Here is a 27,130-nt window from a genome sequence, read left to right on the forward strand (position 1 = left end):
GCAAAACGGGTGTGTGTGACAGTACCCCCCTGTCCAGGACCGACTCCCGACGGTCCTGGGGTGGAGGATACCCGGCGACGGTAGTCCCTGATAAGTTCCGGGTCGAGAATAAACCGGGCCGGAATCCAAGATCGCTCCTCGGGACCATAGCCTTCCCAGTCGACCAGGTATTGGGTGCCTCGGCCCCTAGGACGCGAATCGAGGATCCGACGTACGGTGTAAGCAGGACCACCGTCAATGATTCGGGGAGGAGGAGCAGGGGGGGAGGGTGGAACCATAGGAGACGTGGTGAAGGGTTTCAGCTGTGACGTGTGGAAAACCGGATGGATTCGGAGCGCCGCAGGCAGCTGGAGCCGGTAGGTGACAGGGTTGATGCGGAGTGTAATGCGGTATGGGCCGATGAATCTGGGTGACAGTTTCTTTGATTCTGTGCGGAGATGCAAATTCTTTGTTGACAGCCATACCTTGTCACCTACATTATACATTCGTCCCGGTGGGTGTCGGCGGCGATGTTGCGTAGCGTAGCGGTGGTTGGCCCTTTGGATAGCTTGATTAGCTTGTCTCCACAGCCGCCGACACCTGCGAACCAACTGTTGGGCCGACGGTACGTCAACCTCCGGTTCTTGATGTTCGAACATCGAAGGCTGGAAACCGTGGCATACCTCGAATGGACTGAGATTTGTGGCCGAAGAAACATGGAGGTTGTGAGATAGCTCAGCCCATAAGAGATAGCGGGCCCAGGAGCGCTGACGATCGGCAACAAAACATCTGAGATAGCGCTCCAGTTGTTGGTTGGTCCGCTCCGTCTGACCATTAGTCTGAGGGTGGTATCCTGATGACAGACTGCAGGTGGAATTAATCAGACGGCAGAAGGCCTTCCAGAACCGGGCAGTGAACTGGGGCCCCCTGTCCGAGACGATGTCTTTTGGGAACCCATGCAAACGGACTACGTGCTCTAGAATCAGCTCGGCTGTCTCTTTAGCTGACGGGAGTCCGGGAAGAGCCACCAGGTGCACAGCTTTGGAGAACCGATCCACGATGGTCATAATCGTCGTCTTTTCTTCTGAAGCCGGCAGGCCCGTGATGAAGTCGACGGCAATGTGCGTCCAGGGTCGGCGAGGAACCGGTAGTGGCTGGAGCTCACCAGGTGTCGGCTGGTTGGTGGTCTTGGCCCTGGCGCACACTGGGCACGCCCGAACGAACTCTTCGATGTCCGGGATCATGGAGGGCCACCAGAAGGCGCGTTGGACGAACTGGAGGGTGCGTCTGGTGCCGGGATGTCCAGAGATGGGTGATGAGTGGCCCCACTCCATGACGTCGCTCCTGACCGCTTGAGGCACGTAGAGTCGTCCAGGCGGCACACCTGCCGGTTCGGTCTCCGCTGCCTGTGCCTGGCGGACTCTGGTCTCTAGATCCCAGTGGAGAGGTGCGATGATTTTTGAGGAGGGGAGGACAGGCGCGGGTTCCGCCCGGGTGGCTTCCCCCTCATATTGTCTGGAGAGGGCGTCGGCCTTGGTGTTCTTGGACCCCGGGCGATAGGACAGATGCCACCGCGCCTGCCTCGGGTTGAGCTGCTTGATGTTCTGGATGGTGATCAGATTCTGGTGGTCGGTCCAGATGATGAACGGCTCGCTGGCGCCCTGGAGCCAGCGAGCCATTCCTCCAATGCCCACTTTATGGACAACAGCTCGCGGTCCCCTACTCCGTATCGCTGTTGAGTGGGATCAAATTTTTTGGAGAAGAAGCCACAAGGGTGTAACTTCTGATCTGGACCTCGCTGGGAGAGAACAGCTCCGGCGCCCACATCCGAAGCGTCCACCTCCACAACGAATTGTTTGTTGATGTCTGGATGGAGAAGGATTGGAGCGGTGGTAAAACGTCGACATAATTCATGGAAGGCGGAGATGGCGGTGGAGTTGAGGTGGAAGTGATGAGACGATGGACGGGTCAGGGCAGTTAGGGGTGCTGCAACTGTACTGTAGTCCCGGATGAAGCGACGATAAAAATTCGCAAACCCGAGGAACCGTTGAAGCTGCTTAAGGGTCTTGGGTAGGGGCCAATGACGCACAGCTTCTAGTTTCTGCGGGTCCATGGCCACACCCTGGGGCGAGATGACAAAGCCCAGGAACGTGGTGGAGCGCTCGTGAAAAGCGCACTTCTCCAACTTACAATACAGTTGATGGGCGAGCAATCTCTTAAGGACCGCCCTGACGTGTTGGGTATGTTCTTCAACTGTTCGTGAGTATATCAGGATGTCGTCCAGGTAGACGAATGCCCACCGCCCCAACATGTCTCGCAGGACATCATTTATGAAACTTTGAAAGGCGGCAGGAGCATTACAGAGTCCGAAGGGGATAACAAGACTTTCATAATGTCCAGTGGGAGTGATGAAGGCCGTCTTCCACTCATCGCCCTCTCTGATACGCACCAAGTTGTAGGCGCTCCGAAGGTCCAACTTCGTGAAAATGGTGGCACCAGAGAGGGCGTCCAGGGCAGAGTTGGTAAGAGGCAGAGAGTGTCGGTTTTTGATGGTAATGTTGTTTAGCCCCCGATAATCGACACATGGGCGAAGTTCACCCCCTTTCTTCTTTACAAAGAAGAACCCAGCGGCGGCGGGCGAGGAGGAGGGCCTGATGGTACCTTGGCGAAGGGCATTCGACACGTATTCCTCCATCGCCCATGTCTCGGTGGGTGTGAGAGAGTATATATGGCCGCGGGGGGGAGTCGAGCCCGGCTGGAGGTCAATCGCCAGGTCGTAGGGGCGATGAGGTGGAAGATGGATGGCGCGTCTCTTGCAGAACACTTCAGCCAGGTCTCAATATGCTGGAGGGATGGCGTTGGTGTCGACATCGGGGGCCTCGGACCCCCTAGAGCACGTCCCAGCCGATGCCGGTAGGCAAAGTTCGCTGCAGGCCGGTCCCCATTGTAGAATCCGGTTCTGAGTCCAGGATATGAGAGGGTCATGTTGTAACAGCCACGGATGTCCAAGGATGATGGGTGGTGATGAAACGGATGTTAGATGAAATTGAACCTGTTCGTGATGTTGCTGGATGATCAGGGTAATGGGTTCTGTCTGGGTGGTGATAGGGCTGGATGATAGGGGCCGGCCATCTACAGAAGTGATGCGAACGGGCTGGGATAACGCCTCAGTCTTTACCCCCAGTTCTTTGGCATAAGAAGAGTCAATGAAGTTACCTGCGGCACCGGAGTCGATGAACGCGGTGCTCCTGACTCGTTTGTGGCCAAATTGGAGGCTTACTTGGACCGTGAGACGGGAGATATTGGTCGTGGTGGCGAAGAGTTGGAGGCGACCCGGTGAGCTCTTCCCCTCGCTCACCGGGTCTGGGCGTTTCCCGGCCGGAGAGGACAGATGGCTCTGTGGTGGGCTCCTGACCCGCAGTAGGCACAGAGTCCCTCCCTGAATCGCCGTTCCCGTTCTGCAGCGGTCAAGGAGGCGCGTCCTAACTGCATGGGTTCCCCGGCTCCGGTGTCAACCACGGCAGGAGGTGGAGAACCGACAGGTCCATGAGTAGTGGAGGTGACTGTGGTTGGAGTTCGTGGAGTGGAAAACGCGAAGGTGGGTGTTGGCGGCAGGGTTCTCGGGGCTGGCTTCGGGCGAGATAGGAGGCGTTGGTCAATTCGGAGAGCGAGTTGAATCAAACCCTACAGGGTGGCAGGAAGCTCCCGCCCGGCTAGCTCGTCTTTTATCCTAGAAGCCAACCCCTCGTAATAGGTGGTCCGGAGCGCGGCGTCTCCCCAGGTGGCTTGTACGGCGAGAGTGCGGAAATCAGCCATGTAGCGGCTCACGGACGAACTTCCCTGCCGCAGGTGGTACAGCTTGGTGTCGGTCTCCACCTCGCCCGCAGGGTGTTCGAATGTTAACTTCAGCTGACGGGTGAATTCATTGTAGGAATGGGCGGTATCCGAGTCAGCACGAAGAACTGCCGTGGCCCACTCAGCTGCCTGCCCCGACAGCAACGAGACAAGGAGAGCAATGCGCAATCGATTGGTGGAGTATTTGGTGGCATTGAACTCAAACACTAGATCGAGAGCAGTTAGAAAAACACTGCATCTCCCGTCCGTGCCATCCCACTTATCCGGTAGAGCAAGAAAGACATCAGAAGTGGGGGGGGAGGGGGGGCGGAGCTGCGGCCGCTGCGGCGGGCGAACGGTTAGCCGGATCCCCGGATCTCGCCTCGGTGGAGGCTCCAGATCCCCGGATCTCGCCTCGGTGGAGGCTCCAGATCCCCGGATCTCGCCTCGGTGGAGGCTCCAGATCCCCGGATCTCGCCTCGGTGGAGGCTCCAGATCCCCGGATCTCGCCTCGGTGGAGGCTCCAGATCCCCGGATCTCGCCTCGGTGGAGGCTCCAGATCCCCGGATCTCGCCTCGGTGGAGGCTCCAGATCCCCGGATCTCGCCTCGGTGGAGGCTCCAGATCCCCGGATCTCGCCTCGGTGGAGGCTCCAGATCCCCGGATCTCGCCTGGGGAGATAAACCAGCGTCGTGTTTTTGTTTGTGTGAACTTTAAAGCTAAATAAATTTGTTTATATTGAACCTGCATCTGTGTTCGCCTCCTCAGTGTACCGACATTAGATAGATAGATAGATAGAGAGCTTTATCTAAGTCATTAAATTTATCAATGAAGATCAAACAGGTGTAATGACAAATTAATGCAAACTTGGACATGGTCTAAGGAGATTGGATTTTTTACTCTGAAAGTGAAAAGACTGTAGAGCGTGTGTAGTCACAGGGAAATGGACCGAATATCATCAGTCCCTGTAGCTCAGAGCAAAAGGTCATACAGATAGTCAGGGAAGGAAATTAAGGTTTCACAGAGTTTTAATAATAATCTATATCATACACTGTACATTTTTACTGCTCACAGGTTTCTGCTTAGGACAGGAGATGTACACGAGACATGTTGAGTTTTATAATATTCCTATTGTGGATTAAAAAGGCATGCTGTGGTCACACAAAAAGGTAATTAGATAAACATGCTTCATATGCTGTATTTTGGATTATTTCTGGATAATCAGTTTTCATTTGATATGTTAATTAAATGCATATGTATTTATCACAATGCAGGCCAAGAACAAAACTTCACTATTAGAGTGTTTCGGAGTGATGAGTAGGGGCGGCAAGGGATCAGTGGACTTTCTGCTTCAGGATTTAAGGAGGACACACCTCTTCAGACCCTCCCATCAAATCTCAGAGGCAAATGAGGAACTTCAGGGGGGATAAATACAGACAAAATAAAACGAGTAAGAGAGTCAGAACTGTCAAGTTAGAAATACTTTATTTTTTATATTTCTAGGGAAAAAAGTGGTGTATTTACCCATGCAAGGCAGAAATTAGTGTTTGGACAGACTTGATGGTGTTTTTATTCCCTCTGTGTGTTGTCATGGCCCAGATGAAGGCGTGCTCTAACTGTTCCCTGTTTGCTTCCCAGCATTTCCTTCTCAGCAGGATGAGTTTAGGGTTCCTCAGCAAGGTGTACACAAGGACCCAGCGAAGGTGAGCTCGTTTCTTTGCCAGAACTGCTGTAGAACATACTAGAACAGTAATGTGTAAAATGTGCTATGATGATAATAATTATAATAATAATAATAATAATAATTATTATTATTATTATGGACGGTTACCTGGTTTTAAATCTACTTGAACACTTAGCAGGCTGTGTTTGACCAGCAGGTGGCAGAAACACACCAGAACTGGATTATTGTGATGATGATCTGTTATTATCATTCCCACCCATGTACAGTGGCCTGCCAACAAAAAGACAAAAAAAAACATGCTAAAAATATATTGTACTGTATATATTGTACTGTAGTGAGTAAATATTAAATGATTGAATTAAGCATTTTCATACTTGCATCTAATTTCTTGAAGCCCTGAGGCATTACGGTCCGCTCGATACGTGACACAAGAAACAAGGCCACGATGGCGCTCCTGATTAACCTCAGCACACAGCTCCCCAAGCCCAGGATTACATTAAAGAAGAAGAGGTAGTAGTTAAAGGTGTGAAAAGCTTTCCTGTGGAGGATGGAGAAAAGTGATTGTCCAGACAAAGAATGCACGTCATGATTTATCCATTACTGTTACTACTACACTGGACTATTATTATTACAATAATAATAAATAATAAGAGCCAGCTGATAGACCTGTTATTGAGTGCCAGTGGTTTCTCTTCATCATGAGGTGAGGTTTTGTCATGCAGAAAAACCCATTTTATTACAATACGCTGAAGCTTCATCAGAGTGAACACAATGAAGAAATTTGTCCTGTATTTTATGACAAAATCCATAAATATTAATTAATGTTACTATTAATTAGAAGTCAAAAATAAAAAGCATCTATGATTTTTATATCTGGATTGACAGATGGCATGATGGTTTTATGGACAGATAATGAGATGGACAGATGAAGTGATGGATAAATAAAAGGACCTTTGGAGTGCTGGACTAATAGACTGTGACGTACAGAAAGGTTATCAGGTCGAGCAGCCAGGAGAGGAAGCCGTTTTCCCGAATCGGTGATATAACCAGATATACAAAAACCATTCCAGCTGTGAACATCGCCAAGTGAACGATCAGATAACCTAAAAAAAAATCAGGACTCAGATTAAACCTTCACTAAATGTAGAAGGGTACTGACCTGCATGTAAATGGTTTTAGAAGTGACCTGCTAGAATAAGCTTTGATCAGCTGAACTCACCCCACATTGTGAAAGCAATCTGATAGCCAGGATATTTCAAAAGTCCTGCCTGGAGATGCGAGATTTAGATTATCACCATTTGTATCACCATTGATATGTAAATGCAAGTGTGATGGAATTTTGTTCATGATGGTCAAAATGTATTTCTGTTTCAAGCCCAATGTTCTCCACATAGAACCACCATCACCCTGACCAGAATAAAGTGCTTACTGAACTAAAGATGACTGAACTAAATGAAATTTTTGGCCAACATATGTTATATACTTCAAGATTGATTTAACACGGAGTCTTTAAGGGGTCAAACCCAAGCCAATCATATTCTGGGCGCAGTGCATGGAGTACTCGTTGAGTTTGAGCTGAGGGGTGTATGTAGCCAGGTGCATGTGCATGTAGGAATTACCCTTTGTGATCACACACTCACCAGACTAACAGCAGGTCTCAGTGTGAATGTCTTCGGCAGATATTGTTTCTCTCCAGCCCACAATGATTTAATGTGCTTTCTGTTGATGGAATAAAATGTAATAATGATTTAAGGTAACATAATCCTGGGATTTTAAGCATCGTTTAAAACTCAGTCAATATACAATGTTTACTGGGTTCTACCTGTAATAGACCATCACATGACTTATGTTAATGACAGATGAGATGGCAGCACACACTGATGTGACGTACCAGGTATCTGAAAACAAGAACAACTCCTTATTTTAATTCTTATTTATCATATACATTTAATGAACAAATATCATGTTAGTTCATGAAATAGATCAAAAGGTCGAGCTCTCACATATTGCATAGTTTAGGTAAGTTGTCCAAGTTGGCTTATTTGCAAAGATATAAAAATACGGACCGTAGATCATCTTAGTACACCATGAAGATAGGATCTGCTCAGTTAACACAATCTACACAAAATCACACAGCAGATAATAAATTGATTGCTTTGACTCCACCCACTATGCTGCAAATCCATTGAAGCAAACACACAAAGCCAGAAAGATGTGGTTATTTTGTACAGAGAAAAGACATAATTGCTCTGTGGCCTTTAATTCTCCTCCACATTTCTCTCTCTCCCTCTCTCTCCCCCCTCTCTCTCACACACACACACACATACCAGGTATACTCCAAGGAAGGAGAGCACAACAGTGGCGATGATCCTATTTGGGAATTTAAAATATGGGTCCCACTCATACACTTTCCTCTGGAACCAGCTCTTCTGCATAAACCTAGAGTGTAAAACAAGTCTTAGTCTGAGTTTGTGTGTGTGTGTGTGCATGTGTGTGTGTGTGTGTGTGTTTCAGTTTAGTTCCTGTAGATTATTGTCATGACTGTATATTTCAGGAATGGATTTGATGATGTAACTGTGAAGTTGAAACACTAAAAGAAATGAGAAATGAGTGCTGATGAGAGACTCATGTGTAAGTGTAAGGGTGTCAGTGAGGGTACATACACTTCAGCAGGCCGCCTCAGTAATCTTTGTACATATCTGTACTGATGTTTCATTTCTTCCTTCTGCAGGCCAGACACATACACACACACACACACACGCACACACACACACACACACATACGCACACACACACACACACACACACACACACACGCACACATACGCACACATACGCACACACACACACACACACACGCACACACACACACACACACACACACACACACACAGAATACTCTTAAAGGTTTTCAGAATGTGTCTGTCAAATGTCTAGTTGACATATTACCTGCCTTCTGGAAGATTTTCTTTCTGATTTACAGTAAAAAAAAAAAATAGTAAAAAAAAAAAACAACTATCAGGTGCACAAGGCAGGAAGTGACTCAAGAAGAGGAGCAAAAAAAAAAAAGCAATATAGAGGTGACCGGTATTACCATGTATAACATTAGTGTTATGTTTATATTGTATTTTGAAATAGCTTTTTTTAGATCATCAAGTTAACTGCTAATTTTTTTAAATTCATTTTCTTTTAAATAAATATAAGCTTTTGTAATGTTTACGGTGGTGTAGTGTTTAGCACTGTCGCCTTGCACCTCCAGGGTCTGTGTGTGATTCCCGGTCAGGCTCGATTCCCGTCTCTGTGTGCATGGAGTTTGCATGTTCTCCCCCTGCTTGGTGAGTTTCCTCCCACAGTCCAAAGACATGTTGGTTAGGTTGATTGGCATTCCCAAATTGCCTATAATGCGTGAATATGTGTATGTGTGTGTGCCCTGTGATGGATTGGCACCCTGTCCAGGGTGTACCCCGCCTCGTGCCCTAAGCCTCCTGGGATAGGCTCCAGGCCCCCGCCACCCTAAATATAGTATAAAGCGGTATAGAAGATGAGTGAGTAATGTTGTTGTAGTACTAGTTACATTAGTTACATTACTGCTTGCTTTTATCTAATCAAAAAGAGTCTAAATGCCTTTTTAAAAAGAGGGAATCCCAATGACGTGCTGGTTCATGTGATCCTGCATAAAATAGTCCCCAGGAAACAACTCTGGGTGGAGAGATGAGTGAGACGGCGCTGTTTATGGAGATTTCAGGAGAGAGTGAATACCATACCATGATGAATTTTCCAGTTTCCAGTTTAATTCCTTCTGACCTGATTCACAACACCTCTTGCTAGGGACAGATTGAATACATCTGTGAAGACCCCGGGCAGCTAGCCAGCCCATGTTTTGATAACACATCCAGGGATACATCAGGCCCTGCAGCTTTCCATGCAATGATGCTGATCAGTACTGTACCGGCATCACTGGTAGAGAGCATAAACAGATGGTAGTCTCCAGGGAGCTAGTTTTTGATTGCTGGTGTTATATTATGAAGTGCCCTTGAAACAAGGGGAAAATTACCAACTAGTAGTCCCCTTGATCACTAACACAGAGCTTCTTACATTATTGCCATGACAACCCATTAGGTGGACATCTGGGGAGGCTAAAAACACTGCTGAGGCCACCAGATGTTGAATAGTGGCCCTCAGTTCACAAGGACATTTCACAGTATGTCAAGAGGTGGTGTCTGCCAAAGGTACAAGCCAGAGAACACCAAACCAAAGTGTTCCCTTTCAAAGGCTACACTCGATGCTGCGTGAAAACGCTATGGGAAACATCTTGTCATGTTGCCGGTTGTGAAGCATGTGTGTATCAAACACGCCAAATTTTGGCTTATATAACCTCGGTCGGGTGACGTCATCTGATGAGACGCACCTGCAGGTTATAAATAGGAGTGAACCGGAAACATTCCTCAGATCTTTTGTCTTCACTGACCTTGTTGTGTATGCGTGTGTGTTTAAACCAGCAAAATAAGAAAGTGTTTAACTCACCGATATGGCAGAGTTTTAATTGAGATGTCCCTCCGTGTCTGATAAATACATATCGGAGGGCGATCACTACACTTTACTGCTTCGAATAAAGTGCTCGCGCGCGCCCCGCATTCCTTGAGAAGCACTGGGCCGCGGCGCATTTTTGGGGCTTAAAACGCGTGTATCCAGCAGAGCTGTGAGAGACGGATTTAAAACTCCTATCTCTCACTTCCTCGTTGGATCGGAAAATCCCTCTGTTCGCTCGCAAGCGCGCGCTGCGCTTCTTGTGAATGGGCAAGGATAAATATTCTCTCTCGCTCCGCGGAGATGGAAATAGCACCCAAGCACTTAAAAAAAAAAAACAAAAAAAAAAAACATTAAACGGCAGGTTCTGTCGGGTGGCCGGGGGCGGAGCCTCAACAACGCTCTCTCCCTTTTTCTTAGCAATCTCCATATGAGTTAACCCTTTCATGGAGTTAGCTGTATCTATTCTGTGTTTTCCTGCCATCTACTTTATTTATTTGTTTAAATATAGTTGAGGTGGAAGCGCAGGGTTATATGATGACGCCCAGATAGAAGAGACGCTTCCAGGCTATCTCTCTCCTGGGACATCATCCTCCCTGAAAAGCTATTACTTCCTTTCAAGCTGTGTAGACTTTTATCTTCCCTGGAAGGAAAAGCTTTTCAGGCAGCAGGTCTGGTTGGTTCTCCATTGCACACCATGACGGGTTTGCAGGTCTACCAGGCTGACCTGCTGAGAGACTTGAGTACTGGCGGGGCTTTTCAAGATAGGGCGTTCCAGAATTACGCCGGGCCACAGACTTATGGCTGAATCTCAGCAGCATCAAGCATAGGATCGCACATCCTCCTTGATGCCCCTATTTCACCTTCCGGCCTGTTTGGCGATGTCGTTAACTCATTCGCCACTAGGTTCATGAGGCAAAGTTATATGAACAAGCCCTCGGAAATTCCTTCCCCGCCGTGCTCAAGAGTCGGGACTGTCGGCCACCCAGTCTCGACCGGGTCTGACGCTTGCAAGGCGTGAAACACACAAGGAGAGTGTTTTTGAGCCGGGCACCCCCTCGTAAAGATTGGGGTGCCTGCGCTTTACAATCCGCCTCAAAAGAGCTCAGACTGGCATATTGTCTTCTTCACAAAGAAGCCCTGAGGTTCATGTGCCCAGGACCATGGGGGTGGCCCCCCAATGGGGAGAGGCACGCAGGATTCCTTTCGAGAATGAAGTGTTCTCCCTGGCACCCCAGGAGGTCGGTGTTTTTTGCTCCGCCACCACTGGTGTTTCGGGCAACACCAGTCTCCAATAAAGTGTTAGCTCTTCGTTTTTTTCCTGCCATGTTTCAGGATGACGAACATCTAACATTGCCAACATGAACATCATTGCCGCTATCTAAAATAAATAAATACAGCTTCAAAATGTTGACTGTCAAAGTGATTGCTCTCAAATCCTACCAAGCGATTGATTCGGGACAATCGATTGAAGGATGCTTACTTTATATAGATATATTGCCACAACACAGGAGGTTCCTAAGGTCGCTTTCGGGGGCAAAGCTTACCAGTATCGGGTCCTTCCATTTGGTCTAGCTCTCTCACCCGCACATATATGAAATGCATGGATGTAGTTCTGGCACTTACGACTCCAGGGCATCCGTATTTGAATTACATAGATGACTGGCTGGCCCAGTCTCAGTACTGTAGCTAGCGCTTTGACATCAGCATGTCATCCTAGCTCATCTTTGTTTCTTAGGATTGAGACCCAACGCCATGAAAAGCGTGCTCTTTCCTGTTCAGAGGACAACATATTGGGTGTCACATGGGATTCGATCGTAAGCGGGCACAGCTGTCTCCCGCTCGTGTTGAATCCATTCTCAACACCCTCAAGGAAATCAAGCTAGACCGGAAAGTGACCATCACTTTCATAGATCTTAGCTCTTATGGCAGCTGTATCCACGGTGACACCTTTGGGCCTTCTGCACATGAGAGCTTTTTAGTTGTGGCTAAGAACCTGAGGATTTCACTCTAGGGCCAATCCCCAATAAAGGTTACGCGCCAGGTGCTTCATACCCTTCCTATGTGGTTCAGACCCCGGTTTCTGACTTTGGGTCCCACTCATAGTTCGTCTTGTCGTCGCAGATGCTAACGACAGACGCTTCCCTCATGGGCTGGGGTGCAGTCTTTGATGACCGTCCAGCCCAAGGGAGCTGGAGAGGCCATCTTCTCGCGCGGCACATCAATTGCCCCGAAATGATGGCTCTATTTCTGGCCCTAAAGCACTTCCTCCAGCAGTTGAGAGGCTACCATGTCCTAGTGCGGGTGGACAACACTATGGCAGTCTCATATCTTAATCGCCAGGGCGGACTGTGCTCGCGCCGCTAAATAGCTAGCACACCAGGTTTCTGTCCCTCAGGGCGAATTACATTCCAGGGCATATGAATGTGGGAGCAGTTGTTCTGTCCAGTCAATCTCTGACACACGGGGAATGGAAACCCCACCCCAAAAATAGTCAGTCAATCTGGGAGAGATTTCAGGTAGAAGAGGTGGACCACTTTGCCTCGCAAGATCAGCAAATGTCCCCTTTACTACTCTCTGACTCTTCCAGCTACCCCGGGTCTGGACGCCGTGGCCCGTACATGGCCCTGGTTACGCCTTTATGCGTATTTTCCTGATAGCTCTGCTCCCGGGAGTCTTGGCGAGGGTCCATCAACAGTGTTCGCGCCTCTTATTGATAGCGCCCTGTTGGCCGACCAGAGTGTGGTTCTAGTATCCCTCTTCAACGGCTCACCATGGGTGATTCCAATGAGGTGGGATCTTCTGTCTCAGGCGCAGGGGACAATATTTCATCCCCGGCCCGAGTTTTGGAACCTTCACATTCAGTCCCTGAACGGGACCAACTAAGTCAAGCTGGTCTTTTAGCCAGCAGAATTAAGACTATCCTAAGTGCTAGGGCTCTCTCCCCTAGAAGAGCTTATGCCCTCAAATGGAATCTATTTGAAAGTTGGTGCATGACGAAGCAGGTAGACCCAGTCCACTGCCAAAATGTTTCAGTGCCGGAGTTTCTGCAAGAAAAAATTGTCCTCGGGCTTGTGCCCTAGTACCCTCAGGACGTACGTAACTGCTATTTTAGCCTGTCACAACGGGACCAACTAAGTCAAGCTGGTCTTTCAGCCAGTGTAATTAAGACTATTCTAAGTGCTAGGGCTCCCTCCCCTAGAAGAGCTTATGCCCTCAAATGGAATGTATTTGAAAGTTGGTGCATGACGAAGCAGGTAGACCCAGTCCACTGCCGAAATGTTTCAGTGCTGGAGTCTCTGCAAAAAAAGTTGTCCTCGGGCTTGTGCCCTAGTACCCTCAGGACGTACGTAACTGCTATTTCAGCCTGCCACGTCCTGATTGGTGAGGTTACTGTGACATGGTCCCTTTTGTGGGTTTTATCTATCGTGCTTGAAGAGCCAATTGACACCCTTTTTTGAACCACTAGAGTCAGCGCCTCAGGTTTCTGAACTTTAAGATGGTTTTTCTAAGGGCCGTTACCTCTCTGAGAGGATTGGAGATCTGTCAATCTCCCCTTCCTGCCTAGACTGTGCCCCTGAGGATTTTGCATCCTCACTGAACTATCTTCCGAAAGTTCCATTCTCAACATGCACCCTGTTGTTTTTGAAGCCTTCTGTCCTCCGCCTTTTACAGCTTCGGAGCAGGAGAGACTTACTGTGTCCAGTACGTGCTCTTTAGATTTACGTCCACACCATCAGCCAGTGGCATAAGTCAGAGCAGCTTTTACATGTTTTGGGGCCGCAACCAGGGGGGGCGGCCGTCACTACACTGGGTGAGAGATGCTATTGCCCTCTCCTATGAGGCGCGTGGGCTCACTTCGCCACTAGGAACCAGGGCTCATTTAACCAGGGAGATCGCCTCATCTACTGCACTAGCAGGAGGTATTCCCCTGCAGCAAGTGTGTGACGCGGTGGCGTGGTCCTTTCCGCACACATTTGTTAGATTTTATAATCTGGATGTTCATGCCACTCCGGGCTCACAGGTCCTCGAGTCAGCTTCCCAGATATAGTTCTGAGACCTTTTCGGCCTTGTGCGCACACGCTACACAACCTTGGGGTCCAGACACGTTGGTATTCTCGTTTCCATAGCGTTTTCACGCAGCATCGAGTGTAGCCTTTGAAAGGGAACGTCTCGGGTTACTTTGTTGTAACCCTGTTCCCTGAAAAGGCGGGAACGAGATGCTGCGTCCCAATGCCGCACTGCCTACGTGACCGGACGTCCGTTCAGACAAATCAATCTGAGGAATGTTTCCGGTTCACTCCTATTTATAACCTGCAGGTGCGTCTCATCAGATGACGTCACCCGACCGAGGTTATATAAGCCAAAATTTGGCGTGTTTGATACACACATGCTTCACAACCGGCAACATGACAAGATGTTTCCCATAGCGTTTTCACGCAGCATCTCGTTCCCGCCTTTTCAGGGAACAGGGTTACAACAAAGTAACCCGAGACGTTTTACAGTGTACTGAAGACTCCAAAACATACTTTGGGGCTGGACATAATGGGGCCATTCCCCTTTGAGTAAAAGGCAGAATGCTTATCTGCTGGCGGTGGACTATTACTCCAACTGGGTGATAACATTTTCCTTCGGGACATGAAAACAGTCACAGCCAGCGCAGGAAAAGAGAGTGATGTTAGAAAATGTGCGATCCAAGCACAGAAAAAGAGGAGTAAATAAGACACAAAGTACATATACAAATAGTTCACACAGTACAAGCAAGAGACATAGCAGCTTGTGTGGGAGGTCTCCTGAAGAGCTGGTAATTGCGTGGCTTGAGTTACAATCCAGAATCCAGAAGTGAGACACCGCCATATACTGTAAAAGAGCTGTGTTGGATGCAGTAGTCACTAACCTTTTTGTGAGTTAAAGCAGATGTGTCAGGCAGAGAAATAAACATATAGAGATTTTCTTAATGAATAACAAAATGTGGGTCAAAGTCAGAGTGTGAAGGCATTAGTGAGTCCACAAATAATTAGCTTGTTGTCAATAGAAAAATCCAGGCTATAAGGCATAGAATCCATAGGGTAAAAAAAAAATTGCAAGCTCTGTTAAAGGGGTTATGTGAGAAGAATGTGATGATACTGATCATGAAGGCATACAATAATCTGGAGGAGACTGGTTGTCCAAGTGCGTGTGATAATCTGGAATTGGCAGCAGGTGAGTTTGGAGCAATGTATGTGGTGGAGAAAAACAAGATGTGGATTATATATCCTTTTGTCTTTCGGCTGTTCCCTTTCAGGGGTCGCCACAGCGAATCATATGGCTATATTTAATCCTATCCTCTGTATCCTCTTCTCTCACACCAACTAACTTCATGTCCTCTCTCACTGCATCCATAAATCACCTCTTTGGTCTTCCTCTAGACCTCCTGCCTGACAGTTTCAATTTCAGCATCCTTCTACCAATATATTTACCCTCTCTCCTCTGAACATGTCCAAACCATCTCTCTGACTTTATCTGGCCTCTCTGACTTTATTTCCAAAACTTGTACATAGGTTGTCCCTCTGATGAACTCCTTCTTGATCCTATCCCTTCTTGTCACTCCCAAGGAGAACCTCAATATCTTTAGCTCTGCTACCTCCAACTCTGCCTCCTGTCTTTTCTCCAGTGCCACTGTCTCTAAGCCGTAGAGCATCTCTGGTCTCACCACTATCCTGTACACCTTTCCTTTCATTCTCGCTGATACTCTTTTATCGCACAACACACCTGACACTTTCTCCGCCCATTCCAACCTGCCTGTACCCGCCTCTTCACCTCCTTCCCACACTCTCCATTGTTTTAAACCGTTGACCGTAAGTACTTGAAGTCCTGCACCTTCTTTACCTCTGCTCCCTGAAGCCTCACCGTTCCTCTCATTCACACGCATGTATTCCGTCTTGCTGCGGCTAACCTTTATTCCTTTGCTTTCCGGAGCGTACCTCTACCTCTCCAAATTTTCCTCCACCTGTTCCCTGCTCTCGCTACAAAGCACAATGTCATCTGCAAACATCATAGTCAATGAAGACTCTTGTCTAACCTCATCTGTCAACCTGTCCATCACCAAAGCAAACAAAAAGGGGCTCTAAATCCTTGATGTAGACCCACCTCCACCTTGAACTGTTGTCACACCTACAGCACATCTCACCACTGTCTTATAGCTCTCATACATGTCTTGCACCACTCTAACATACTTCTCTGCCACTCCAGATTTCCTCATACAACACCACAGCTCCTCTCTGGGCACCCTGTCATACGCTTTCTCTAAATCTACAAAGACACAATGCAACTTTTTATTACCTTCTCTGTACTTCACCATCAGTATCCTCTGCATCTGATGTACTCTTTATATATATATATTTCAGAATTTTTGTCGAAAATTCCAACAGAATGTGTCCTGCTTCCCTGCGGGACACAAAACACTGGATCATGTTTACACAAGTGTGGCTGATGATTACAGAGTCACAGCCCTCCCCCACCTCAGACAATCTGATTTGGAGAACTTTTACCACTGTGCCATTGATAGCATTCTTACAAACTGCATCTCAGTGTGGTACAGCAATTCCACTGCTTAGGACGGTAAAGCCCTCTAGAGGGTGGTGAAAACTGCCCAACGAATCTTTGGCACCCAGCTACTCACCATGGAAGACATTTACGTGAGACACTGTCTGCAAAGGGTGAAAGGCATTATCATATTATTATATGCTTTTTCCTTTGGCTGTTACCACACAGGGCAGCTGATCATGGACTGTTAGCTAACATAACTGCACTGTCACTTTCTGTTTATATTGCATGGCTTAGTTTTTTACCACTATGCATTTTGCAATCAATAATTATGCTCATCATTGCACTACTGTATATGTCACCCATATTTATGCTGTACAGATGGGGCATTTAAAAATGATGTTTTTTTTCTGCGGCATGACGCAATTCTTCCAACTGACTAATGCGCTATTCTGCGAGTGTGCGCCTTGCAATTTCCATCCAAATGTTGTACTTCACAGAATTCCCACCAGGTGGCACATGGAAGAACTCTGCCAGAGCACATTTTATGTATAATCATTCAATGTCTGCAATGTATAGTATAGTCTATATGCACATGTAACCTAGTGATTGTGTGAAAACAGCTATAATAAATTCTGAGCAAATAGACACAGTTCTTATAAATGTGTCTATTTGTTCAGAATTTTACACCAAGTTTCTTCTTTGGGTTCGCATGCATTTTCGGAAGCAGAGCCACGCAGGTTTTATGTGACGGACTAATGTGAAATGAATCAATAAAATAATAAAAATAATATTGTTGTTGTAACAGTGTTTTCAAAAATACACACTACATTAATGTTGGCAAACAGCGTTTAACCTCATCTCTGGGGGAAACAGTTGTGTGAGGACAGATAAATGCAGTGAAACTTTAAATTCAAATTCAAATTTTATTTGTCACACACACAGTCATACACAGTACGAAATGTAGTGAAATGCTTACACGACCGCCAGTGACCTTAAAAAGAGAATTAAAACTTATAAGTAATAAATATCAATATAAGAAATATGATAAAAAATTTAAATAAAAATTTAACTAGAAAAAATAGAACCTGAAAATAGAAATATATTGTATACATAGAACTATAATTTTGTGCAAGTATGCATAGAAAAAGTGACTTTGTGCAATGGTTATTAAAGTGACTTTGTGTAATGGTCCAGAATGTAAACGTGAACATGTAGTGTAGATGTGATGTGCGTGGAGTTGTCCATAGTGTCCATGGATGTATAAAGATTGATTGATTGATTTTGAGAACTGTGAAAATATTGTGTTAGTTTTGCCTAGTGGTGTGGTTGAGAGACCTTATCGCCTGCGGGAAGAAGCTCCTCCTCAGTCTCTCTGTGTTGGCCCTTAGGGAGCGGAATTGCTTCCCAGACCGCAACAGAGTAAACAGTCCATTGTTGGGATGGCTGAGGTCCTTCACGACCTTTCTGGCCTTGGTCCTTAGGTGTAGATTGAGTGCAGGTCAGGGAGCTCGATGCGGATGATGCGCTCAGCTGATCGCACCACCCTCTGTAGAGCTCGTCTGTCCTGCATGGTGCTGTTCCTGAACCAGGTCGTGATGTTTCCCGTCAGGATGCTCTCTATGGTGCAGGAATAGAAATTCCTGAGCACCTTGGAGGGCAGTCTAAAGTCTCTCAAGCGTCTGAGGTGGTACAGACGCTGCCGGGCCTTTTTTACCATGGTGTTGATGTGACAGGACCATGTCAGGTCCTGCGTGATGTGAACACCGAGGTATCTGAAGCTGTCCACTCTCTCCACTGGGCTCCTGTTGATGATGGGGGTCTGGTAGTTCCTCTCCTGCTTTGTACTGAAGTCCACTATCAGCTCCTTTGTCTTGCTGACGTTCAGGAGGAGATTGTTTCTCTGGCACCAGTTCTCCAGATTTCCAACCTCCTCCAGGTAGGCCGTCTCATCGTTGTTGGTGATCAGGCCCACCACAACAGTGTCGTCAGCAAACTTGATGACGGTGGTGGAGTTGGTAGTGGCCACGCAGTCAGAGGTGTACAGAGAGTACAGCAGGGGGCTCAGAACACAACCCTGGGGGGCTCCAGTACTGAGAGTGATGGAGGCTGAAACATGGCCACCCATCCTTACTGCCTGTGGTCTGCCAGTCAGAAAATTGGAGATCCACTGACACATGGATGAGCTGAGTCCCAGGTGCTCCAGCTTGGTGGTGAGTGTGGAGGGAATTATGGTATTAAATGCAGAGCTGTAGTCGATGAAGAGCATTTTCACATAATTCCCCCTCCGAGTGTCCAGGTGAGTGAGAGATGTGTGGAGGAGATGTGAGATTGCATCGTCCGTGGAACGGTTTGGACGGTATGCAAACTTTAGTGGGTCCAGTGTGTCTGGTAGTGAAGAGATGATGAAGTCTCTGACCAGGCGTTCAAATCACTTCATCACTACTGAAGTGAGGGCTACAGGGCGATAGTCATTGAGGGAAGCAGGATGAGGTTTCTTTGGGACTGGAACAATAATAAACTCTTTGAAGCATGTGGGGATCACCGACTGAGATAAAGAGATGTTGAATATCTCAGTGAACACAGGTGCTAGCTGGTCTGCGCAGGCTCTGAGGATACGACCTGAGATGCTGTCTGGTCCTGCTGCTTTCCTGGTGTTCACTCTCTTGAAGGCTCTCCTCACGTCGTGCTCGGTGATGATGAACGCGCTTCCGGTGCTGGCAGTGACTTCCTGTCTGCAGCCATTAGCGCCGCTAGCATTAGCATCGCTAGCGTCTTTAGCTGCAGCCTCGAAGCGAGCATAGAAAGTGTTCAGCTCGTCTGCCAGAGTCACGTCTGCGTTTATCATACCGGATGTTGGTGCTTTATAATCCGTTATTGTCCTTAATCCCTGCCACAGGCTCCTAGAGTCACTCTGTTGGAGTTGTGACTCTAGTTTTCTCCCGTAGCGCTGCTTCGCCTCTTTCACCGCCTTCCGGACGCTGTATGACGCAGCCTTGTATGGTTCCATGTCCCCCGACGCGAGTCCCGTGTTGTAGGCAGCGGTGCGAGATTTCAGAGCGTCGCGGATGGTTTTATCCACCCACGGCTTCTGGTTGGGAAACGTTTTAATAGTCTTTTTCTCCACGGTATCATCCGCTAGTTTCCTGATGAATCCCACAACCGCTTCCGTAAACACGCTGACGTCACCATCGGAGCTGTTTCTGAACATGTCCCAGTCTGCGTCATCGAGTGCGTCCTGTAACGCGGCCACCGATTGGTCCGTCCAGCACGCGACCTCCCTCTGAACCGGAACTTCCTGTTTCAGCCTTTGTTTGTATTTTGGCATGAGGAAGATGGGGGCGTGGTCGGATTTACCAAACAGAGGGCGAGATTGTGCCTTGTAGCCGTCCTTGACTGTGGTGTAGCAATGATCCAGTGTCCTTTCGCCCCTGGTGGGGCAGGTGATATGCTGATAAAAGTTTGGCGCTGCACGTTTGAGGTTGGCACTGTTAAAGTCCCCCACCACAATAAGCGCAGCGTCCCGGTGTTGTGTTTGTTTCTGTGTGAGTGCCTCATGCAGCTCTCATAAGGCAGTGTCCGTGTCCGCTTGTGGTGGAATATAAACGGCGCTGATTATGACCGATGTGAACTCCCGAGGAAGGTAAAAAGGACGACACATGATGGACAGTAGTTCCAGGTTTGGTGTGCAGGAGCGTGTGAGAGGAACAACACTCGTGCTGTTGCACCAGCTGCTGTTTACCATTAAACACACGCCGCCTCCCCTTGACTTCCCCGAGTCCCGTGTCCTGTCCATGCGGTGAACCGAGAAGAACTCGGCCGGCTGGATGGCGTGGTCCGGCACCGCTGGGTTCAGCCATGTCTCGGTGAAGCAGAGGAGGTTGCAGTCCGGAATGTCTCTCTGGAACTTTATCCTGGCCCTGAGGTCATCGAGCTTGTTTTCCAGTGACTGGACGTTAGCGAGCAGGATGCTAGGCAGAGGTGTGCGGTGTGCACGGGCTCTCAGCCTGTTCCTGACGCCGGCTCGTTTCCCTCGGGGCCGCCGCTTCGCGTCGCGTCCTTTGTTTTCCCTCAGGATCTCACTCGGCCAGCTCGGATCCGGAGTTAAAAACGTCGAATTGTGAGTACATTGTATACCAATAGAAACAAGAGTGTCTCTATCATAACTAATGTACTCCATGGTGGTAATTTGACTGGTTTTAAAATGGTAAAAACTAACTTAAAGAACAAAAACAAAGAAAATCTGGTCGGAGCAGTCGTGACGGCAGCCGACCTCACCGGCGCCATCTTGGCTTTACTCAAAACGGATTCGAACAAAATCAATTACTCCCTCATGATATTTTATTGACTGTATTTACAGTGAAGAACTGAACAGATGTAAATCTTTTAATCTGTGTATAAACACACACCTTAATCTCCGTTTCTCACTCTGCGTGCAAAAAGACGTGAAGGATCAAATGTAAAGGGGAAAGAGACTATAATAATCTTTTTAGTTCGTGGAGCTAATTGCATATTTTTTAGGGGGGCTGAACATAAATTTAGGGGGGGGGGGGGCTAAAGCCTTAAAATGCCCTAACAAAGCCCATGAATTTGCTTATGAGCAAATATTATTTATAGGAATGTGACAAATTTCATTTGCATTAAGTACCTCATTTCCAAAATGAGTCAGCGATAGAAGAGAAGTTTTGTTAATGCAATATATTTAATGAAATATGATAATGATATTAAATGCACCCGAAGAAGAAACTTGGTGTAAAATTCCAACTTCACTAGGTGCCTTTCAAGACACTGAAGGACAACGGTGAATTTAGCAAATTTTTTTTTTGCTTTTCCAAAACTGTTGCAGTAAATCCTAAGTCTGTTTTATGTGACGGACTGATGTGAAATAAATCAAATATCTATATTTAATAATAATATTGTTGTAACAGTGTTTTCAAAAATACACACTACATTAATGATGGCAAACTGCGTTTTATCTCATCTGTGTGTCTCGTTCGGGGTGCTACTGGCTGATATTATTGCCAAGGGCATAAGTCCTTAATGAAATAATAACATAAAACAAACACACTGACGAGAGCAAACCAAAACGAACAACAAACTTAAACTATAACAATGCATAAGGTGAAGCACAGGTGAGATGGCGAGACATGGCACTATGACGGCACATACAAAACATGGGCTCTAGGGTGGAACAGAAGCTTTAAGACATTACATACAGGATGAATACAGGCTCTATTACCTGTTACAAATATTATAAGCCCTATGGTAAAACACAGGCTTATTAACATGACACGTAGTACACACAAACTGAGCATGGAGCCGAAACAAGAACTAGACAAGACGGGAGACAAGATTAAGGTTAGAGACGAGACTAGAGACATGGGGAGACGGCACTAGAGACATGGGGAGACAGGACTAGGGCTAAATACATAGCAATTAGCTACCCATGATAATTAGCTAAACATTAATTTAGCTAAACATGTCTTTAACCTAACATACATGTAGCTACACATACAACTAGCTACACTTACCAAATAGCTACAACACTAGAGGCTAGGGGACACAGAACTAGGCTAAGGGACACAGACGCACAAAGACTAGGCTAACTACTTACCTGCATCCTAACACACAACACAACATGACACGACACCAAAATCAGCTCCACACACACTAAAACACAATGAACATACAACATTGACCACACTAGAGCCTTATCAGACAAAAGAATGAACAGAACTAAAATTCAAACATAAATGAAAATACAAAGTAACCAAAAAACAAAACAAAATGCCCAGATTATGACATTGATTACAAAACCAACAGTGCTCGACCCAGTTTCCCAGACTAATCAGCTATTTATAGGCGATTTAATGATCTATCTCAGCTCAGATGAGCTCCCGCATAACCTGACCGTGGTGCCTTCTGGGAAACTGAGTCTGCAAACAAAAAAAACTACAAACAAAACAGTGACCTCTAGTGGAGATCCTACACTGTGGAGGAAACAGTTGTGTGAGGACAGGTGAATGCAGAGAAACTTTACTCAAAACGGAAACTGCGATTAACCCCTTTGAGGTCCGCGCACGCATATATGCGTTTTGAGGCGTCTTCCCCTGATGCCGCCAATAAGAACTTAAATTACACTTTCAGTGTTGTTCGTACAGACAAGATTTATATATATCAAATCTGTAAAGTGTCTACTTTTTTTTGTATGCACACATGTTAAAAATAAAACTTTGTGCATTAATAAAATAATTTGGTCTGCGTGAACTGCAGGGAGAAACACGTCATTAAAATGAACTGAAACTTAGCAAATACTCTACAGAGAGGCACAAAATACATATCTACTGTATAGAAAGCTTAAATTGTCTAATTTTACATTTACTAATTAAACTCGAAAAAAAACCCAGTTTTTATGTAATCTTTATGAAATTAAGGAGTGGTACAGATTCACCTGTATCGGTTCATTACAGCTAATGTGATCACGCCTCCCCGTGCGCGCGCTGTTCATATGGAAATGAACCTTTCATAAACAGCGCACACACAGGGAGGCAGGATCACATCAGCTGTAATGAGAAAAAAACTGCATAAAAACTGATTATTTGTTTTCGAGTTAAATTGGTAAATGTAGACAAGAAAAGTAGACAATTCAAGCTTTCTATAGATGTGTATTTTGTATGGTATGTAATATTACATATAAATAGTGTTTGCTACAGTACAATATTAAATTATTTTTAAATACAACAAAAAAAATTTTTGTATTTAAAGAAAGTTTCTGTATTTGCATTTCTATTAGCTTTTATCCCCATGTTTAGCACATATTAATGCCCTAATACCATTAAATTCTATTCACACCAAGTACAAATGGTTTTGATACAATGACTTTGATAACTACTGTACAGTACAAGGATAATTACAAGTGCAAATAGTGATACTGTAGTTGTCCTATAGTTTCACAGTCGTTCGAGCTGGTGATCCGGGTTTTCTTTTTCCTAAATGCAGTTAATACCAAACTGGTATTAACTGCATTTAGGAAAAATGCAGTTAATACCAGGAGGGGAGGTCCTAAGATATAAAATGCTGTATCAAACTAGCCTAACTACAGTTTATGCATTTGCAGTTCGCGTAAAATTGGTATTACACATTGGTTGCTGAATTTAATCTTACAACAGACATGGAGGCAAAGACATTCTATAAGAAAGTCGCAGTTTGCACTAACAAAAAGCAAGGGGTAAGAATCCATTTTTATTTACACCATTTCTTATTAAGTTTGTGTTGTCCTTCTCTTTAAACCCCAAAATCGCTCTACAGAAATCTGAAAAGGAGAACAAGCCATGCCCAGGCAGGAAAGCAAAGAAGCAACTTGGCTTGTAAAAAAGAAATCAGTATGGACAGTAATTGTTTTTTATTATAACACTGATAAATACTCATGTACTTTATATGTTCATGTTGTAATAAAGGTATTAAATTACTCTTAAAATTGGTTTCTTCAGGCTGCACTGATTAAAAACCAGTGTCCCAGCAGAGTGAAAGTTTCAAAGCAGGAGTTAACGACTTTGACAAGAAAGCTTTTAAATTTGTAGGCAAGGTTGGAGGAGCGTTTGAAATGAAAAAGCACACCAGTCTCAGCTGCCGACAAGAGATAGGGGCACCTCCACAGACAGCTTTCCCGCATTGATGTCAACTCTTTTGGAGACTCCCACTCTAGAGTCTGATGAAAATGAACCGTTTCCTCATTATTCTGCATTAGAAAAGAAAACAACCTCAGCCGGGGACACTTGGATAATGCAGATTCAAGATTCATGCAGTCTAGATTTTCCATCAGCGGCCTCTACACCCCTCGTTGACCGCACTTTCAGACAGCTCTATCGGGACACATTTCGTCAATGGACTCGCAATAAAACGCAGAACATTCAAACCATCGTCTAACAAAAATGCCGATAGTTAGTTGCACACCAGTTCGAGAATATTTGGGATTTTCTTTTTTGTCCAACACAACGTCCTTTTGTTTGGGACTGCCTAAAACACCAACAGACGCCTCACATTATCATGTTCGTTGGTCTCTCATACAGGGAGTAATCCAATCTGACATTTCTTTAAATCACGTTCCCATAGAGACATAGCAACGATGTATCTGGATTTAACAGGACCAGATGGCAAACCAAGAGCAGATCGTTTTGCTGTTCATCTGTTTAAACGGTTAGTTCCTCTTCGTGTCTATCAGGACTGGGTAGGATTGGTAAATTTCGATGGTTCCAGGGGAAAAAAAGCTTTGCCCCACAACGTGCGTCAAGCAATTTCTGATGCTTTTGCAAAGAAATTTCACGCCACAGCCCAGGACTGGAAGCAAATAAAAAAAAGAATTAATGAACTACTCAGAAAGAAACGATTAAGTTTTTCTCTGTTTTAAGGTGTTGTGCAACAAGCACTGTTTGATTTATTTACTGTTTATTTTTATTATACTTTAAATGCTTTAAATTCTATACTGTCTTGTGATTATCTTATTTAAAATATATTATTATATTAAAATGGATATGTTTTAACTACAGACAGGGTACTTTTTAATCTAAAACGAATAAATTAAACTATAGTTTGCAACCATTTAAAGTATGTAAAACGTACTTTGTGGGTGTAGCACTTTTTATAGTGTCTGTACTAAGCTCTATGTACGTAGCACCTGTTAATATATCACATATATTTAAAATATCGCCAAACCATTGTCATATGATTCACGCCCCCAGTGACGACATGAAATCTTAAGGATAAATGCATTGCATCCACATGGACTATAACAGCATTTTAAAATGACAAAGATCAGCAAGATTCATTTCCAAGACATCAGAACAATGAGATCTGCAGGATGTTCCACTTGAGAGATACATCACCATCTGAATTCTATTGGTGTTCACGCACCCCTCTGCACAATCATAAGACATTACAAAGAAAAGACAGCACGCAAACGTAATCCTTGCAAAATTACTCCATGAGTTATTTAACTATTGCAACAATTATTAAGCTATCACAAATGATACAACAATAGTATTTGTTGTAGTTTTTCTGCCTAATGTGTCAAATATTTAATATCTTTTTCTTGTTTTTAGGGACATTGTCTCAGCCATAGAGAACATTACTGATCAAAATGATAAAATGGCTGCAAGATTGGTGAAAAAGAAACTATTGCGTGACTTTGGTGTGGACCAAAATCCATACGCAATGTCAGACAAAAACTTGAATGGAGGTATGGGAGGTATGGGAAAACTCAACATTGTCCCATGATCCGAAACAAAAATAAAGAGCTTTATCTTCAACAAGCTCAAAAGCTTTCTTTGAGGAATTCTCATAAAAGAAACCGTTGCCCCATACATCAGGGAAACATTTAAAGTTCACCACCGTTTTTACCAGGACAATGTCCCGAAGCACACTGCTGCAAGAAAAGTTATTGCCGCAGAGGGCATTAACTGGGTCAAGAGTCCCCTGATATGAATCCCATTGAGATGGTATGGCATGCAATGAAAGACTATATTAGAGAAACAGCAAAACCAATTACAGAGACCGATTTAATTGCTGCCATAGAAAAGTTCTGGTTTGAAGAACTAAAAGATACTATTGTAGCATAGCATACTATGTAACAACTACATAAATAGACTGTTTAAAGTTCTTCCAGTCATGAGTACGAATCAGGGTGGACATCCCGGAATGTAGTAGATGTACAAAACACAAATTAAAGTGTAATCCGTCTTAATCTGTATTTCTGCCTATGTAATCACTCAATAAAAACCTTACAGTAATGAAAACATGGTCTGATTGTATTAAATAGAAATATAAGTAAAAGAGGATCTTCAGCTTGCTCTTTTAGTTGGAAAATAGTATATTAAACTATCTAAACTAACTAATGACAAAATTGTGAAAATGGTGGAAAGTTATCACAGATCGTCTGAGCACCGGTTGAACTGGTTTTTACATGTAAATTATATTTCGCACCTTTTTGGGGGAAGAGATGGCGATAAAAGATTGAGTCAAGAGCATACTAAAACCTTCCCCCAATTTAATCCACTAACAAACATCATACAGTGTACAGTATATTGAAGCTGTGAAGAAATCAAGGTACAATATTAAATCAGATTAAAACAGATCTGTCATGATTCACGCCCTGTCCGCTGTTTTTTTCTTCTTTTTTTTTTCCCACGCTGTCACTTTCCTCACATGGGGATAGGGCAGAGAGTCATGCTTTTCACCAAAACCTTCCTCTAAAGACCCTTTCTCGCAAGTTTTCACCTCGTTACGTCGGCCCTTTCACCATAACCAAAATTATGAACCCTTGCGCTGTTAAGCTTTTGCTTCCCTCTACGATGCGACGGATAAATCCCACATTCCACGTGTCCCACCTATGTCACCTCGCCTCATGCCCATTAAGTATTAAAAATATATCACCATAGGAGCACAGCTCCGGCTCCGGAGCCCCCTTTGCCGCAGGTTGGCGACCCTCGATCTAGGCTTTATATTTAAATATAAGCTGATAAAAGAGCAACTTTAACTGAAATAACCACTCGTTACAACCGAGGTATGCAGCAAAGCATTTGTGAAG

General features: G+C 45.4%; 2 protein-coding genes across 2 annotated transcripts in view; both read right to left on the reverse strand.

Annotated features, from left to right (window-relative positions):
• Positions 1–1,658, reverse strand: part of LOC128508206 (stimulated by retinoic acid gene 6 protein-like) — a 68,696-nt gene extending 67,038 nt beyond the window's left edge. Inside the window, exons 1-3 of the mRNA XM_053479429.1 lie at positions 1,401–1,658; positions 1,017–1,253; positions 52–347 (exon numbers count right to left, since the gene is read on the reverse strand). Of these exons, the coding sequence (XP_053335404.1) occupies positions 52–347; positions 1,017–1,253; positions 1,401–1,658 (791 nt within the window). The remainder of the gene's footprint in view (positions 1–51; positions 348–1,016; positions 1,254–1,400) is intronic.
• Positions 1,659–4,966: 3,308 nt separating this feature from the next.
• Positions 4,967–27,130, reverse strand: part of LOC128508207 (stimulated by retinoic acid gene 6 protein-like) — a 65,550-nt gene continuing 43,386 nt past the window's right edge. The window contains exons 7-19 of the mRNA XM_053479430.1: positions 24,272–24,277; positions 8,160–8,218; positions 7,818–7,935; positions 7,500–7,614; positions 7,319–7,394; positions 7,137–7,215; positions 6,716–6,764; positions 6,482–6,599; positions 6,163–6,282; positions 5,871–6,034; positions 5,638–5,766; positions 5,337–5,553; positions 4,967–5,227 (exon numbers count right to left, since the gene is read on the reverse strand). Coding sequence (XP_053335405.1) covers positions 5,203–5,227; positions 5,337–5,553; positions 5,638–5,766; positions 5,871–6,034; positions 6,163–6,282; positions 6,482–6,599; positions 6,716–6,764; positions 7,137–7,215; positions 7,319–7,394; positions 7,500–7,614; positions 7,818–7,935; positions 8,160–8,218; positions 24,272–24,277 — 1,275 coding nt within the window. The 3' untranslated portion in view covers positions 4,967–5,202. The remainder of the gene's footprint in view (positions 5,228–5,336; positions 5,554–5,637; positions 5,767–5,870; positions 6,035–6,162; positions 6,283–6,481; positions 6,600–6,715; positions 6,765–7,136; positions 7,216–7,318; positions 7,395–7,499; positions 7,615–7,817; positions 7,936–8,159; positions 8,219–24,271; positions 24,278–27,130) is intronic.

The sequence above is a fragment of the Clarias gariepinus genome, chromosome 20, assembly GCF_024256425.1.
Source record: "Clarias gariepinus isolate MV-2021 ecotype Netherlands chromosome 20, CGAR_prim_01v2, whole genome shotgun sequence".
NCBI classification, from domain to species: Eukaryota; Metazoa; Chordata; class Actinopteri; order Siluriformes; family Clariidae; genus Clarias; species Clarias gariepinus.